Raw genomic sequence first — 17,237 nt, forward strand, 5'->3', positions numbered from 1 at the left:
TAGAGTCTTTCCTCCTTTGTTGTAAAAGATATTAATTGTTGATGTAATGGTTGCTCTGTTTCCCTACCTATTCTAAGACTTTTTAGTCTTCTGGTGTATCTCAATTCCCACTTTTATTTCATTTTGCTGTTTTACCTTTTACTTAATAATGCAGATGCAAAAGTTCCAACTGTTGCACACAAAATGTTTATTATTATTATTATTATTATTATTATTATTATTATTACTAGCTAAGCTACAACCCTAGTTGGAAAAGCAAGATGCTATAAGCCCAAGGGCTCCAACAGGGAAAAATAGCCCAGTGAGGAAAGGAAATAAGGAAATAAATAAATGATGAGAATAAATTAACGATATATCATTCTAAAAACAGTAATAAGCGTCAAAACAGATATGTCCTATATAAACTATTAACAACGTCAAAAAACAGATATATCATATAGTTGGTAAGATTCTTTTCCGAAGGAGATTAATTGGGTTAAATTCTATTATTTTCAGATTGGCCTTCGGTGAACTTTGTGAATTAATCTATAAGCACTTATCTATCGAGGTTCCTGTCTTGAAAAATTTTCTATTTTTAATACATTAAGCCTTAAAGGTCAGGTTGAATAAATTTTCAAATACAGTACTGTACTGTAGATGGATAGAGCATTTAGAATTCTTATGCTTCAGGTACTCTCGAGAAGAAGTCATAGAAGGAGAAGTCTACGCAGGAGCAGATCGTCATAATGGAGAAATTGCTGCATTTCATCTTAGTCGACTTTTAGGTCTCACCATGGTACCCTTAGCTGTGGGTCGCACTGTCTCCTTAAAGCGGCACATATTACCCGTAGCATCAAGAAGGCTCTCTGCAACGTTTTTCAGGAAAGGTTAGCTGTGTAGATGATCTTTGAGGTATTTCAAAGCATGTCATAGTTTATCTTGTAAATTCTATTTTGTAGGGTTAAGATTTTACAGGTGGAGGAGAGTCATTGTGAATGGGTGAAAATTTGCTGTAAGTTCACTCTCCATTTTTTATGTAGGCAATTAATATAGGACTTCACAACTTTTGGAGTTTAGTAATGGTTTGGTGCACCTTTTTATTTGGTTTCATGTTTATGATACTGAATATTTGTTTTTTGTTTTTAAATTGCGTATACTGTGTAGTTATTGATTGCATCAAATAGTTTAGTACCTAGGCTAGGAGTTTCTTAGTTTATAACCTTGAGGTTTGAATGATGTTTTCCTGCTGATATATTTTACTATCAATTTGATATTTATTATCATGTTTTTCAACAATTGTCATGTCCTTTGTTATAACCAGTTTTTTTAATTTCCTGTTAGTTTCCTTTGGGTATCAGTATCATTTGAAATCTCAAAATACACCAGATCCAATGTTGTCTTGCAGGACTATCCTTCTTCATTGTTAGCATGGAAAGATTTTAGTTCCTATGTTGATTTTTAAACTTTCAATTTTTATAGTTATCATATTGGTTACTGTCTTGATTTTTATCAAGTTTAGATATACATGTAGGTTTACTAAAAATCATTAAAAATAGTTTCGTGTTCTTCTGGAATTAAGACCCTACCCTATTTCTGCTTTGCATGTTGTAATGAACTGTCAATAGAGTAGATATAACTTACTGAATTTCTTAAAACTTGTATGAGCTACAGAAAAACTTATACAGTATATGTGCTCCAGTGAATTGTATGAAATTGTGTGCGAGTGTTTTTTCACACGTTTTCCCTTTCTTATTTTATTAGCACTGGCATAAAATCTCTCTTGTTGATCCGAGTTTCTTCTGCTGTGGTGTATATATTTATAGAATTGACTGTCATAGTTGTTCATATCTAAATCAAAATATGTTTTCATAGTATGACCTCTTAAGAATACTAAAAGGTTGCAAAACGGATTTTGAGCGAAGCGAAAAATCTATTTTTGGGTGAGATAGCCATGGCGTCCTGATGGAAGGTTCCTGTTTGGTAGCTTCCTTGGGTATAAGACTACTAAGATATTCCCAGAGAATTTAACCACAGGTTATCACAGAATTCTAACTTCTGGAGCGAGTATCTCAAAGGTTTCCCTTTAAGACATCGTAATACAACAGGGGACACGCATGTCTGAACGTGCCACATAGCTATCTTCACCCCGAACAGAGTTAATGCTTCGGTGTGTAAGGGCTGAGAATAGCTGGGAGCCGTTCCACAGCTAATCTCACTCGTGGCTACTACTGATACTCGAGACGTAAACAAACGGACGCCATTGCTCTAATGACGTCACGCCCGTCTTTATCCTGACGCCAGTTGCTGCCCATCACCATGATACAATTGTGTAGGGTGGGAACAAAACTGGACGAAGTAGTAGGGAGGGTCCATCAGGACGCCATGGCTATCTCACCCAAAAATAGATTTTTCGCTTCGCTCAAAATCCGTTTTTTGGGCTCAAGCCATGGCGTCCTGATGGAAGAGTACCAGAGAATCAATGTATCGTGGTAGATTTTCCCCCAGTGTTAAGTGCCTAGGCATTGACAAAACAGCAAAGTAATCTTAGGTAAAGAACCATAGGAACGAAGTATCCTGCCCCCCATTGGTAGGAAGTTCCCATGGGCTATGCCGACGTCAAAGTGGTATTGAAGGGCTATTCATCCTGACAGAAGAACTTTTAAGAACTTAGAGATGAAGCAGAATGTTTGATATTTGTATAGGAACATTCTGAATTAGGTCAGTGGTGGTTGGGCACTGTGTATAGAGTTCATCTCTTGGTTATCAGAAGTAAGTATTCGTGTAGGAACCTTACTGAGACAGGGTGAATATAATTTAGGATTAGACATCTTAAATTCTTCATGACCATAAGAGAGGAGGAATAATTAAAACTATGACAGTATGTATTTCATAGTAGGTAGGAGCTGAAAGAGACGCATAAGTAATAAAATAGAAATTTTATTTCACAATGCAGAAATTAAATAATTTACAGCAAAAGTAAAGTTCATTTACAGTAATAATAATGTACATAGAAATAAAGGCTTGCTCTTGAATCTGAAAAGGAATTTCAGGATTAGTAGGTACTCGTTCTCGAGGAACGCAAGTCTTTAAACAACACATCATGCTCAAGGCATGCGGCACTTGTGTGACACTATGACATTTCACCTGGGATAAGAACAGTTATAAAAGCACTAAGTGTTTTTAGACATCACTATGAATCGCTCGAGGGTCAACATAGGCACCCGAAGAGTTAGAGTCCCAAGTAACTCACTGTTCTACGCAGAGTTAGGTGCAGGTTTCATAACACTACCTGCGGCTACCACAAAATGTTTGACTTCGTGCACTTGTTTCGCATAATGTTTAAAGAAAACTCGCGAGGACTTCCACCCCGTAAAGTTTTTAAGGCTTTCAAAGTCCATGCTCTGAAAGAAATTCAGAGACGATGCCACTTTTCTAGGATCATGACCAGCGGGTGTACTGTTCGGATCCGCTCTGCGAATGAAGTAGGTGATTTTCGCTCTTAATTGTTTCAGTGACAGGTCGCTGCCCGATGTTTCTCCTTTGAAGAGTTGGCCTCCACCAAAGTTCGAAGTTCTGCGAAGATAGACCTTGAGACTCTCTACTGGACATAGAGAGACATCCTCCTTCAGGGGGCATATTCTCCAAGGGCCCCATCTTTTGGTGGGTAATTCGTTTTTAGCGAGAAACGTCGGATCAGGGGAGAGGGTCACTTCTCCTGAATCAGCAAACAGGATGTGTCCCTCTTCTCTTGATAATGCCACTATTTCGCTGACTCGAGCTCCCGAGGCGAGAGCAAATAAAAATATAACTTTCTGAGTCAGATCCTTGAGGGGGCATGAATCGTTGTCCAAGTTGGAGGCGAAATGGAGTACCTTGTCTAGTGACCAGGAGATCGGTTTCGGAGGGGGTGCTGGGCGTAGGCGAGCACATGCTTTTGGTAATTTGTTAAAGATGTCGTTGGACAGATCAATTTGGAAAGCATATAGAATTGGTCTAGTCAAGGCCGATTTGCAGGTTGAAATCGTATTGGCTGCTAATCCTTGTCCATGAAGGTGAATGAAGAAGGACATACAGAAATCAATGGTGATTTCTTTAGGATTTTTTGCCTTGACAAAGGAGACCCATTTCCTCCAGGATGATTCATATTGCCGTCTCGTGGATTCGGTCTTGTATTCCTCTAGGAAGTCTAGACTTTTCTTCGAGATCCCAAACCTCTTCTTTGCGGCAAGGGAGAGAAAATCATGAGATGAAGGTCCTTGATTTTCGATGATGAAGCGAAGACAGTCGACTTCTGTACTTGTTGAGAGAGAACTGGGCCCGGGAGAGGGATCAGCTTGGGCTGCAGCTCCAGGACCAGGGGGGTACCAGTTGCTCCGGGGCCACTTGGGAGCCACTAGGGCCGCTGTCCCTTTGAAGGTTCTCAGTTTGGAGAGGACTTTCAACAGAAGGTTGGTGGGAGGGAACAGGTATATCTTGGACCATCTGTTCCAGTCCAGTGACATGGCGTCCACCGCTTCTGCTTTGGGGTCCTCGTACGGGGCTACGTACAGAGGAAGTTGATTGTTGTCGCTCGTTGCAAAGAGATCTATCTGAAGTTCTGGGACTTGATGAGAGATGAAGGAGAATGATCTTGCGTCTAGAGACCATTCCGACTCTATCGGGTTTGTCCGAGATAGAGCATCCGCTGTCACATTGCGGAATCCTTGTAGGTGAACTGCAGACAGGTGCCACTTCTTCTTCTCCGCCAGACGGAAGATTGGGAGAAGCACCTGATTTATCTGGGGCGATCTTGAGCCTTGGCGATTGAGACAACGAACTACCACCGAGTTGTCTAGGGTTAGACGGATGTGGATCGAGGGCGGCGGGGATAACTTCTTCAGAGTTAGAAGGACCGCCATGGCCTCCAAGATGTTTATGTGGAACGTCTTGAATAGTGGAGACCAGGTCCCTTGAGCCTGTTTCAGGTGGGAGTGACCTCCCCAGCCTTCCAGTGAGGCATCCGTGTGGATGTTGAGTGATGGAGGAGGGTGTTGGAGAGGAATGGACCTTTTCAGGGCCTTTGCTTCCGACCACGGCTTTAGGAGGCGTCGAAGTCTGTTTGGAAGCCGTCTCTTGAGGTCTCTTCGAGCGATGGATGCCGAGCGTCTCCAGACTCCCGCGGCATCCTTTAGCTGTGCGCGAAGCACTGGGTTTGTCACTGAGGCGAATTGTAGAGAGCCTAGAACTCGTTCCTGCTGTCGTCTTGAAATGCGTTTGGATTTCAGTAGTCGCTTGACAGACCCTGCTATTTCCTTCCTTTTCTTCTGGGGGATGGAAAGGCGGTGTGACTGAAGATTCCAGTGGATTCCCAACCACTGAAACTTCTGAGCTGGAGAGAGGCGAGATTTCTTCTCGTTGATCTTGAATCCCAGGTGTTCTAGGTACTGGGTAACTTCGTTGCAAGACTTTGCACACTCTTCGGGCGATGGAGCCCAGACTAGCCAGTCGTCGAGGTAGGCCATCACCTGGACGTTTCTTAGGCGGAGCTGTTGTACTATGGCATCCGCCAGCTTTGTGAAGATCCGAGGGGCCACATTGAGGCCGAATGGCATGGCCCGGAAGGCGTAGCTTTTCCTTTGGAGTCGAAATCCTAGGTAGGAGGAAGCGTGATGGTTCATTGGAATGTGCCAATAGGCATCCGCCAGGTCTATAGAGACCGTGTAGGAACCTTGAGGCAGAAGGGTCCTTATTTGTTGAAGCGTCAGCATCTTGAATTTGTTGTTCTCTATGAACTTGTTGAGGGGGGATAAGTCCAGAATGACTCTGAGTTTGTCTGAGTCCTTCTTGGGAACGCAAAACAGTCTCCCTTGGAACCTGGTGGACTTTACCTTCCTTATCACCTTCTTGTTCAAGAGGTCTAGAACATATTCTTCCAGAATGGGGGTCGATTGTTGGAAGAACCGCTGGAAGATTGGGGGTGGTTGCGTCCAACTCCAGCCTAGACCGTTCTTGATGATGCTGTGTGCCCAGGGATCGAAGGTCCAACGATCCTGGAATTGGCGGAGTCTTCCTCCCACCGGAAGCACTTCATTGCTTCTGGTGTCCCGAGGACTTGTTGCCTCGGCCGCTAGCTCCCTTTCCTCCTCTACCTCTGGAGGGACGACGAGATGCGTCTCTGCTTGCACCCCTGGACGAGCCTCTACCTCTGGCATGAAAGGTAGTGGATGGTTGCTCAAAGGCAGGGGTGAAGACCGGTGACTGTGACAACACCGGTTGGGGGACCAATTGAAAGGTCTGTTGTGGTTGGGCAACCACTTGGGAGGTAGCGGGTCCCGGAAACTGACGTCGTTGCTGACGTTGCTGGGGTTTTGGCTTTTGCGGTTTCCTCTTAGGCTGAGGTCCATCGTCCTGAGAGGGTTTCCTTTTTCTGGACATGCCCCACTTGTGGAGAAGGTTCCTATTCTCCGTGGCGGCTCTGTCAGTTATTTCCTTGACAAGGTCAGAAGGAAACAGGTGCTTTCCCCAGATGTTGGAGGAAATCAGCCTCCGGGGTTCGTGTTTCACGGTGGCACCGGCAAACACGAATTCACGACAGGCTCTACGAGCCTTTATGAAGTGGTACAAGTCCTTCATTACTGTCAGTAAGTGGGATTTGGCTAGTACCATGTAGTGATCTGGTACTCTTGTGTCACAGGCCATCACATCCAGTTGGACTTGATGAGAAAGAGATGCCGCAAGCCTCTCCTTCGTGTCTTGTTCCCGGCGAAGGAGGTGATCATTGAGCTTAGGGAGGTCTTCATTAAACTGACGTCCGGCGACGTCAGGATCGAGCCTACCCACGACGAAAGTATGCTGAACATCTTTCCAGTGTCGAGCGTCAGGGGGGGTCACGATGGAGAAGGGTCTGCACTCCTCCAGTGCAGGGCAGGGTTTTCCTTCTTCCGCCGCTTTAAGGCATGCAGCTAAGGCCTTTTCCAAGAAAGGAAGAACCGCAGTGTCAGGTGCGACGTATGTAGGATGCTTCTTGCTCAAGGCAGGAAGCTTAGAGCAGGTAAAGCCCCTACTCTTAAATGCGGAGGCTAGCATAGCCTGGGCCTTTGCGAGATCGAACACTATCTCTTCTTTAGGTTCGGTCTCTTCCTTCGAGGCAGGTTCGGAACGAAGCCGGACGTAACAGTCCGGGTAGGCCTCGAAGCTTGGGAAGAACTCCACATCTTCCAACGGGACCGTGCCGATCTTGTCACTAACAAAGATCCTGCCGGTCGCAATAACCATATGTTCTGCATACCTCCACGGGTTGGCATGAGAGCAAGCTGGGAGATCCTTGACCGAAATCTTCTTCGGTTCTCTGGATCCAATCATTGACCTGATGGACTCCTGGTTCTCCTTCAGTCTGTCGTCCATGACAGCTCTAATCAGCCGGATCAGTTCTTGGGTAGAAGAGGAAGGATCCGGGGTCGAGGAGGTAGACGGAATGGACATTTCCGTCGGTGTAGGAGTAGGCGGAGGGATGGACGAGGGAGCAGCTCCAAGCTCCGACTCGGTGTATTCCACCTTGTCTTCGTCCTCTTCGGCTCCTTGAGCCATAAGCGTCTTCTCCGTGTCTTCCGAGACGTCTGAGATCTGTTCATCATCCTCGGAATCTAAACGACACTCGTGCATGGACTGAGCCATGACCACATCAGGTTCCACCGTAATTTGGACAGTGGGGATTGCTTCTTTTGGAACCACTGAGTCAGGGGAGGCCTTAGGGAACAACAGGGACCTCAGTTCTTCGGTGGCCAGGTACGGTCCAGTAGCATTTTTCTGAAAGCCACGCACCCACTTGCGCAGCTTTTCACGAGCAATGTCTCTAACCTCCGCTGAGGGAGGGTTATGGAAGGCCTCAACTAGGTGGGCCTGGCAGACCGTACAATCCAGTGGATTCCAGAACTTCAAATCCCCTTTCTTGTCTGCACAAGGGGCGTGAGTCCTGCAAGCCGTATGCCCGTAAAACTGCGGGCGTTTCACAGCGCAGAAGGCGAAGTCACACTTCATCTGCTCCTCCTGTGGAAGAAAGAGAAAATGAGTATGGGGGAGTCATAAGAATGGCTCTTAAACTAAGTTAATATTAATCATTAATTTTAACTTAAAGAAGGTGTGATGCATAGAGAATGAAAACAGTAAAGGAGAACACGCTCCATGCATCTCGCCCGGCTGGTTACCATAAGCTTGGTCCTGGGATAATCCAAATGACCGAGATCATTGGATATAGTTTCCTAGGATTCCCATTATTTTGGAACTCCATGGAAAACCAAGGACAAGATTGGGATCGAATTCATTCGGTTCCCAGTTAAGAGCCAGAAGGCCTCATTAAAGGTAACTGCTTCTGGCAACCAGCCGTGCTAAGATGCACATAGCATGCTGGAATTAGAAGAATGCAAAGAGACAGCATGATCACTAATAGAGCAGTACTAGGTACTGATCTTAAAAGCAAAAGCAGCTTATCTATTTGCCATGTAGGGCTATCCTAGTCTTATGATAGCTACAGTGAGGGGGTGCAAGTATTCTTGACGCCTCCGAGGCATCCGGCAAGCCGCCGGCATGCCAGAGCTCGCTCCAGCATAGATTCTGGCATTAGAACAGACAATTTTCAAAAGTCAGTTAGATACCAGGATGGCGGCCGCCGGCACAACGGCGGCACGCCGGCAGGAAGCGGCGGCTCCGGCAGTCGGAGGATGCCAGGTTGGTGACTGGGATAAGGATGGTACAGGTAGTATCGGGTTGCCGGCAGTATATGCCGGCACTCCGGTGATCGACCGGCAGGCGGACGATTAGATAGGAGTAGGAGAGCCGCCGGTAGTAGCCGGCGGCAGCCGGCAGTCCCTCGGTACACGGGGGGCTGGCGGCAAGGGTAGGGAAGTCACCAAGAAGGAGGCAGGTATTGCCGACAGTAGAGGCGGCAAGAGACCGGCACCCGGATAGATAGAGAGACAGGGGGAGGGGGGAAGGGATGCAGGAAGTACCGTCAGGGTTCCAGACATCCCTCCCCCTCCCTGAGAGGGTGTACCCATGATAGAGGCAGGCTCTAACATCCATAAGCAGGGGTCACTAGGGACCGGGAGCTAGGTAGCCCAAGGGAGGGCTAGGGAACACCCAAGAGGGGAGGGGGGGAGACTCCCATATGCAGAACTATACTAGTAACTAACCTTATAGGACACTATGAAGGTATATGTACCAGAGCGGACTGCACAGGGAAGCTCGGGTAGCCCTACTCATCCACCCTAAGGAGGAGTTGTAGGACAGGGGACAGATGAGTATAAACTAACCTAAGCATAGGCTAGGCTATACAAGAGATAGGTGGGGAGGGAGAAGAGAGAGGTCTTCCCAGGAAGGGTTTCTGTACCAGAGCGGCCACTAAGGGAAGGGAGGACACTCCCTAACCTAAGATCAGGCTGATCGGCTAAAACGGTGCAAGAGTACAGTTTCAGCATGGAACAGAGAAACCTTCCTAACCCGACCTAGAACAGGGCTAAAAGTCCTGAACTAGGCAAGGAAGAAGACATATCGCTATCGCAGGAAAGTCATAGACTATCCTAGCCATAGAGGTAGGCTAGCCTAACCTCGCTCTCAGACGCAATCCTAAAGGGGGTTCATTCCTTTAGGGAGGACCGAGAGGCGATAAATACTCTATTAGACAATTAATCCCTTTACTCAGAAAAGGGATCAAGGCTAAATAGAGGGAATGCCAAGGCAGGGGATGAAGGAAGCATATAGGGGTCCTAAGGTTAGGTTAGGCTAGAAAGAATCACTGACTAGCCTATCCCCTATATGGTCCCTGAAGGCGAAAACATTTGCATAACTGTCAAAAGTATTGTAAAATAATAATGCCGCTATCTTCATAACTTAGTCTAGGATCACTAATAAATCATGCATGAACACTTGTATGTAGGCTCCTGGCCTGGGGGCTATAGTAGCCGACTGGTATGAGGTCAATCGATGACCGATAAAAAGCGTCTAAACACGATATAAAAGTTCCTAGCTATGAAGACTAAATAAACTAATGTATTCGATTAGTATATAATGCCGGAAGCGTTGTTGTGGCTAACTAAATAAGACATGCAAAACAACAACGACGCCATAAAATGGCGGGTCCGGTAGAGGCACAGCTCTGCCACAAAACATCAATTATTTCGCAAAATAATATTTACTTTACGGCCAGAGCTTAATTAAACAATACTGGAACCTTGTACTCAACTTTCCAGAAGAAGGCGAGGCTGAAGGTAACGACATAGCGAAGATGCAAAGCGATAAAGATAACACAAGGGAAAATCCTTCTAAGTAGGGCAGCTACTAAACAAAGGATAAAGACGGGCGTGACGTCATTAGAGCAATGGCGTCCGTTTGTTTACGTCTCGAGTATCAGTAGTAGCCACGAGTGAGATTAGCTGTGGAACGGCTCCCAGCTATTCTCAGCCCTTACACACCGAAGCATTAACTCTGTTCGGGGTGAAGATAGCTATGTGGCACGTTCAGACATGCGTGTCCCCTGTTGTATTACGATGTCTTAAAGGGAAACCTTTGAGATACTCGCTCCAGAAGTTAGAATTCTGTGATAACCTGTGGTTAAATTCTCTGGGAATATCTTAGTAGTCTTATACCCAAGGAAGCTACCAAACAGGAACCTTCCATCAGGACGCCATGGCTTGAGCCCAAAAAAGTTAATATCCATTTTATTCGTTGCTTTCTTGTTTCAATATAGGTACTTGCTAGTTGGTAATATGAATATCTATTTTTAAATATTTAACTTAGCCGGTGAATATATAATAGCTGCTGCTCAGCGGCTCGACAGAAAACACACTCAAAAACTCGCGAGCGATCGCTATGAAGGTTGCGGGTGTGCCCACCAGCGCCAACTATCGGCCAGATACCACTCCTGCATGTAAACAAACCCTTCAATTCTTCTCTGTCGACCTTGACGACAAGACGTATCAATACTCGCTGTATAACCTGGAGTTTTCTCAACATATTTGGTGAAGTACTTCATTTTGGTTTGAGCTTTCGCAGTGCAGGTGTTTTTCCTCAACTTAAACTCTTGAACTCTTTATTGGACAGATTTAATTGTTGATGACTTGGATTGTTTTTTTGGACTTTCTTTGACTAATTCAAAATGGCTGACCCTTCACAAGTACCTAGATTTCGTAAGTGTAATGCTAGGGACTGTAATAGGCGTCTTCCAAAGGCATCTCTCTACCCACATACTGTGTGTTCCAATTGTCGGGGTAAAACCTGTCAATTGGGAGATCGGTGTGAGGAATGCGTGGGCCTTTCGGAATTCGATTGGCTCGAATACGATAAGTATGCACGTAGGCTAGAGAGAGATAGGGTAAGGAGGAGTTCCTCTAGGTCAGTAGATTTTTCCTCTCCACATGCCCCTGAACCTAATCCTTCCCCTGTAGTGGTTGTACCTAACCCCCTTCTGGCACTCAGGAACCATCTATGCAAGACATGTTACGTGCTATTCATGCCTTGGGGGAAAGAGTTGAAGCGTTAGCAACTGATCGTAATCAACTCATGGCTGACGTTAAAGAGCTTAAGTGTCAGAGTGCCACAGCGGAAAATAGTGGGAAAGTGATTAGTGCGCAAAGTGTTGTGAACAGTGTTGCGACCGAGGGTTCGTCTGTTCGTGCCTGTCGTTCACCTAGTCCGAGACCTCTTGCAAGCTCCCAAGCCCAGGGGAGAAGTAATGTCGTACGACTTATGGGTTCGAGAGGCCTTGATCAGCGAACAGACGTTCCCTCTATGGTATCAGGCGTATCTCACCAAGATCGCCCCTACCATAAGACGAGAGAGCCCATTTTCTCCTCGTCTTCCGAAGGCTTTTCGCATAAGAAACCGTGGAGCAAGGTTTCTAGGCCCCTTAAGCAAAAGTCGGTCCCTTCAGGACAGGTCCAGCGTCCTGGATGTAGTCATTGGGACAGTTCTGACCCGTTGCAGTCATCGGATGACTGCTCGCCGCCTAAGCAGCAACGTTACACAGGCTCAGAAAGTCTTGGTGTAGGCAAGGTTGTGCCGTCTCAGACGTTAACCCCGTCGTTTACCGCACCCATTCCCGTGGACCCTAAATGGGTTATACTGCAGGACATGCAGACTAAGCTCGCCTCCCTTATGGAAGACTATTCTGCCGATAAGGTTCACGTTGAGCCTAGCCGTTTATCTCATCGAGATCCTGGCCTTCAGCCGCCCAAACGAACCTTTGTGCGTCCTGTTGACGTTGGCGTAGCTAAGTCACGTCAGTCACGATATGTAGAGCCTCACTCGATGCGGTCTCGTGTTGATTTTCAGCCGCATTTGGACGTTAGACCACTTACTAATGCTCCTGTTGACGTTCAGGACGTTCGCCAACCATCGGAGTTGACTTGTTTTGACGCTGAGCGTCAACCACCGCAGTCTAGAGTTGTTTTGACTGCTCAGACTAGGCAGTCAAAACAGTCTCGAGTGGACGCCGAGCGTCCTCACGCACCTGTTGTTGTTGACAGTTCACAGACTGTTAAGCAGTTACATGACGTTGCGTCCTGGTCCGCTACTAATGAACCAGTGCGTTTGGACGCTGCGTGTCAAGCATTGCCAACCCCTTTGCTTGTTTCTCAGCAGTTGTCAGATGAGGATCCTTCTGATGAGGACGTTGCTGACCCTCAGCATGATGATCATCCTTCGGATGTAGACGAACCCAGAACAGTTCCTCCATCAATGGACTTTAAGAAAGTTATGTTAATTTTTAAGGAGTTGTTTCCCGATCACTTCGTCGCTGTTGCTTCTCGTTCGCCGCCGTCTGAGTTTGTTCTAGGCGTACCTGCTAACATGCCAGCCTTTACAAAACTTTTGCTCTCTCGCTCTTCCAAGAGAGCTTTACGGCTTTCAGGCGACTGGTTGGAAACCAAGAGGAGTTTTTGGAAGACGGCCTTTGCCTTCCCTCCGTCTAAACTCTCGTCTAGATCGAGCGTCTGGTATGCCACGGGAGAAGTTCTCGGCTTGGGAGTCCCTGCCTCTGCCCAGGGCGACTTCTCAAGCCTTGTAGACTCTCCCCGCCGCCTAGCCATGAGACGCTCGAAGATTAGTTGGTCCTCCTCGGACCTTGACCATCTGCTGAAAGGCATTTACAGAGCCTTTGAAGTTTTCAACTTCCTTGACTGGTGTTTGGGAGCCTTAAGTAGGAAAATCTCATCGGCTGATAGAGATGTCTCCTTACTGATTATGTCCTGTATGGATAAAGCCATCCGCGATGGTTCCAATGAGCTCTCCTCCTCTTTTACGTCGGGAGTCCTAAAGAAGCGAGAGTCCCTTTGCTCTTTTCTGTCGGCAGGAGTTACTCCCTGTCAGAGATCTGAACTGCTCTTTGCTCCCTTATCAAAGTTTTGTTCCCGCAACAATTGGTTAAGGACATAGCTTCTTCACTCGTGCAGAAGGACACCCATGACTTGGTTGCGTCCTCTGCTCGCAAAGGGACTCCTTCGACATCCTTTTCTGCAAGACCTAGGATAGACACTCCGGCGTCCAGATTTATTCCGCCCTTTCGTGGCAGAGCTCCCAGCAGGGGAAGTACTCGTGCCGAGGGAAAGAGAGGAAAGAAGAGAGGAGCCAAGTCCTCACGTGGCAGAGTCTGACTGCCCGCAGCCTCAGACAGCAGTAGGAGCCAGACTGAAGAACTTCTGGCAAGCCTGGGAGAAGAGGGGCGCAGACCAACAATCTGTGAGGTTGCTCAGAGAGGGGTACAAAATTCCATTTGTACGCAAACCTCCTCTAGCGACTTCCCCCATCGACCTCTCTCCCAGGTACCGAGAGGAGTCAAAGAGACAAGCCCTGAACCTAGAAGTGTCTCTTTTGCTAGAGAAGGGAGCGGTGGTGAAAGTCTCGGACCTTCAATCACCGGGGTTTTACAACCGTCTCTTCCTAGTACCGAAGAAGACAGGAGGTTGGAGACCGGTGCTAGACGTCAGTGCACTCAACGTCTTTGTTACGAAGACAAAGTTCACCATGGAGACCACGAAATCAGTCTTAGCAGCGGTCAGAAAGGGAGACTGGATGGTCTCTCTCGACCTAAGAGACGCATACTTCCACATCCCCATACACCCAGATTCCCAACCTTTTCTGAGGTTTGTTTTCAACAATGTGGTATACCAGTTTCGGGCCCTGTGCTTTGGCCTAAGTCCTGCTCCTCTCGTGTTTACGAGGCTCATGAGGAATGTAGCAAAATTCCTCCATTTATCGGGAATCCGAGCCTCCCTGTACTTGGACGACTGGCTTCTCAGAGCCTCGTCCAGTCATCGCTGTCTGCAGGATCTTCATTGGACATTGGATCTGACCAAGGAATTGGGACTTTTGGTCAACCTAGAAAAGTCCCAGCTGATTCCATCCCAAACTATACTGTATTTAGGGATGGAGATTCGCAGTCCAGTTTTTCGGGCTTTTCCGTCTGCCCCCCGAATAGAGCAAGCCCTGCTCAAAGTCCAACTGATGTTGAAGAGAGAACGATGCTCAGTCAGGAATTGGATGAGTCTAGTAGGAACTCTATCATCCCTGGAGCAGTTTGTCTCGCTAGGAAGGCTACACCTTCGACCTCTCCAGTTCCATCTAGCTTTTCACTGGAAAAAGGACAAGACGTTAGAGACGGTCTCAATCCCGATCTCCGAACCAGTAAAGGCATGCCTGAATTGGTGGAACGACAATATCAGTCTGAGAGAGGGACTTTCCCTAGCAGTTCAGAACCCAAACCACGTACTATTCTCAGACGCGTCGGATTTGGGTTGGGGTGCGACCCTGGACGGTCGGGAATGCTCAGGTCTGTGGACCTCAAGTCAGAGGAGCATGCACATCAACGGCAAGGAGCTTTTGGCAGTCCACCTGGCCTTGATGAACTTCGAGAGTCTCCTTCGAAACAAAGTGGTAGAGATCAACTCCGACAATACCACAGCCTTGGCATACATTTCCAAGCAAGGAGGCACCCACTCCCTAACGCTGTACGAGATCGCAAGGGACCTGCTCATTTGGTCAAGAGATCGAGGCATCTCCCTGTTAACGAGGTTTATCCAGGGCGACTTGAACGTCTTAGCAGACTGCTTCAATCGGAGGGGTCAGGTAATTCCTACGGAATGGACCCTCCACAAGGACGTGTGCAAGAGTCTTTGGGCGACTTGGGGTCAACCCACCATAGACCTCTTTGCAACCTCGATGACCAAGAGACTTCCAATCTATTGCTCTCCAGTCCCAGACCCAGCAGCAATACACATAGACGCATTTCTTCTAGATTGGTCTCATCTGGACCTATATGCATTCCCACCATTCAAGATTGTCAACAAGGTACTGCAGAAGTTCGCCTCTCACGAAGGGACAAGGTTGACGTTAGTTGCTCCCCTCTGGCCCGCGAGAGAATGGTTCACCGAGGTACTTCGATGGCTGGTAGACTTTCCAAGGAGTCTTCCTCTAAGACTAGATCTGTTACTTCAGCCCCACGTAAAGAATGTTCATCAAAGCCTCCCCGCTCTTCGTCTGACTGCCTTCAGACTATCGAAAGACTCTCTAGAGCTCGAGGCTTTTCGAAGGAGGCAGCCAGTGCGATTGCAAGAGCGAGGAGAGCTTCTACCATTAGAGTATACCAGTCGAAGTGGGAAGTCTTCCGAGACTGGTGCAAGTCAGCATCTGTATCCTCGTCCAGTACCTCTGTAGCCCAAATCGCTGATTTTCTCTTACACCTGAGAAAAGTTCGCTCCCTTTCAGCTACCACGATCAAGGGCTACAGGAGCATGTTGGCTTCGGTCTTTCGGCATAGAGGCTTAGATCTTTCCAACAATAAAGATTTACAAGATCTCCTTAAGTCTTTTGAAACCTCTAAGGAACGTCGTTTGGCTACTCCTGGATGGAACTTAGACATGGTCCTAAGGTTCCTCATGTCAGACAGGTTTGAGCCATTACATTCAGCCTCCCTGAAGGATCTCACTCTTAAGACTCTTTTCCTGGTGTGCTTGGCCTCGGCTAAAAGAGTCAGTGAACTTCATGCCTTCAGTAAGAACATCGGCTTTTCTACAGAAAAAGCCACTTGTTCTCTTCAACTTAGTTTCCTGGCCAAAAATGAACTGCCTTCTCGTCCTTGGCCTAAATCTTTTGATATTCCTTGCTTATCAGAGATCGTAGGCAACGAACTGGAAAGAGTGTTATGTCCCGTTAGAGCTCTTAAGTTCTATTTAGCTCGTACTAAGCCATTACGAGGTAAATCTGAAGCGTTATGGTGTTCGGTTAAGAAACCATCCTTACCTATGTCAAAGAATGCTTTGTCATATTTTATCAGATTTTTAATACGAGAAGCTCATTCCCACTTGAATGAGGAAGACCAATCTTTGCTTAAGGTTAAGACGCACGAAATTAGAGCTATAGCAACCTCCGTGGCCTTCAAGCAAAATAGATCTCTGCAAAGTATCATGGACGCAACTTTTTGGAGAAGCAAGTCAGTGTTCGCGTCATTTTACTTGAAAGATGTCCAGACTCTTTACGAGGACTGCTACACACTGGGTCCATTCGTTGCAGCGAGTGCAGTAGTGGGTGAGGGTTCTACCACTACACTTCCCTAATTCCAATATCCTTTTTAATCTGTCTCTTGAAATGTTTTTAATATTGTTTTTTATGGGTTGTACGGAAGGCTAAGAAGCCTTTCGCATCCTGGTTGATTTGGCGGGTGGTCAAAGTCATTTCTTGAGAGCGCCCAGATTAGGGGTTTGATGAGGTCCTGTTAGTATGGGTTGCAACCCTTCATACTTCAGCTCCTGGGAGTCTTTCAGCATCCTAAGAGGATCGCTGGGCTTCGTGAGGAAGACAGACTTACAAGGCAGAGTAATCGTCTAAGTCAACTTCCTTACCAGGTACCTATATATTTTGGTTTTGTTACATTGATAACTGTCAAAAAATCTTAGCATATACGCTGTAAACTTAATTAACTCTGGTCTCTACCCACCGCCTTGGGTGTGAATCAGCTATTATATATTCACCGGCTAAGTTAAATATTTAAAAATGATATTTTAATTATAAAATAAATTTTTGAATATACTTACCCGGTGAATATATAAATTAAAGGCCCTCCCTTCCTCCCCAATAGAGACGCAGCGGGACAAGAAGAATTGAAGGGTTTGTTTACATGCAGGAGTGGTATCTGGCCGATAGTTGGCGCTGGTGGGCACACCCGCAACCTTCATAGCGATCGCTCGCGAGTTTTTGAGTGTGTTTTCTGTCGAGCCGCTGAGCAGCAGCTATTA

At 46.7% G+C, this 17,237-nt stretch overlaps 1 protein-coding gene across 3 annotated transcripts in view; it reads left to right on the top strand.

Moving 5' to 3' along the window:
• LOC137658844 (glycosaminoglycan xylosylkinase) overlaps positions 1 to 17,237 on the top strand; it is a 197,407-nt gene that overhangs the window by 50,807 nt on the left and 129,363 nt on the right. For all 3 annotated transcript variants that reach the window (XM_068393935.1, XM_068393937.1, XM_068393936.1), the window contains exon 5: positions 670 to 866. In XM_068393935.1, the coding sequence (XP_068250036.1) occupies positions 670 to 866 (197 nt within the window). The remainder of the gene's footprint in view (positions 1 to 669; positions 867 to 17,237) is intronic.

This window comes from Palaemon carinicauda, chromosome 19 (assembly GCF_036898095.1).
Source record: "Palaemon carinicauda isolate YSFRI2023 chromosome 19, ASM3689809v2, whole genome shotgun sequence".
NCBI classification, from domain to species: domain Eukaryota; kingdom Metazoa; phylum Arthropoda; class Malacostraca; order Decapoda; family Palaemonidae; genus Palaemon; species Palaemon carinicauda.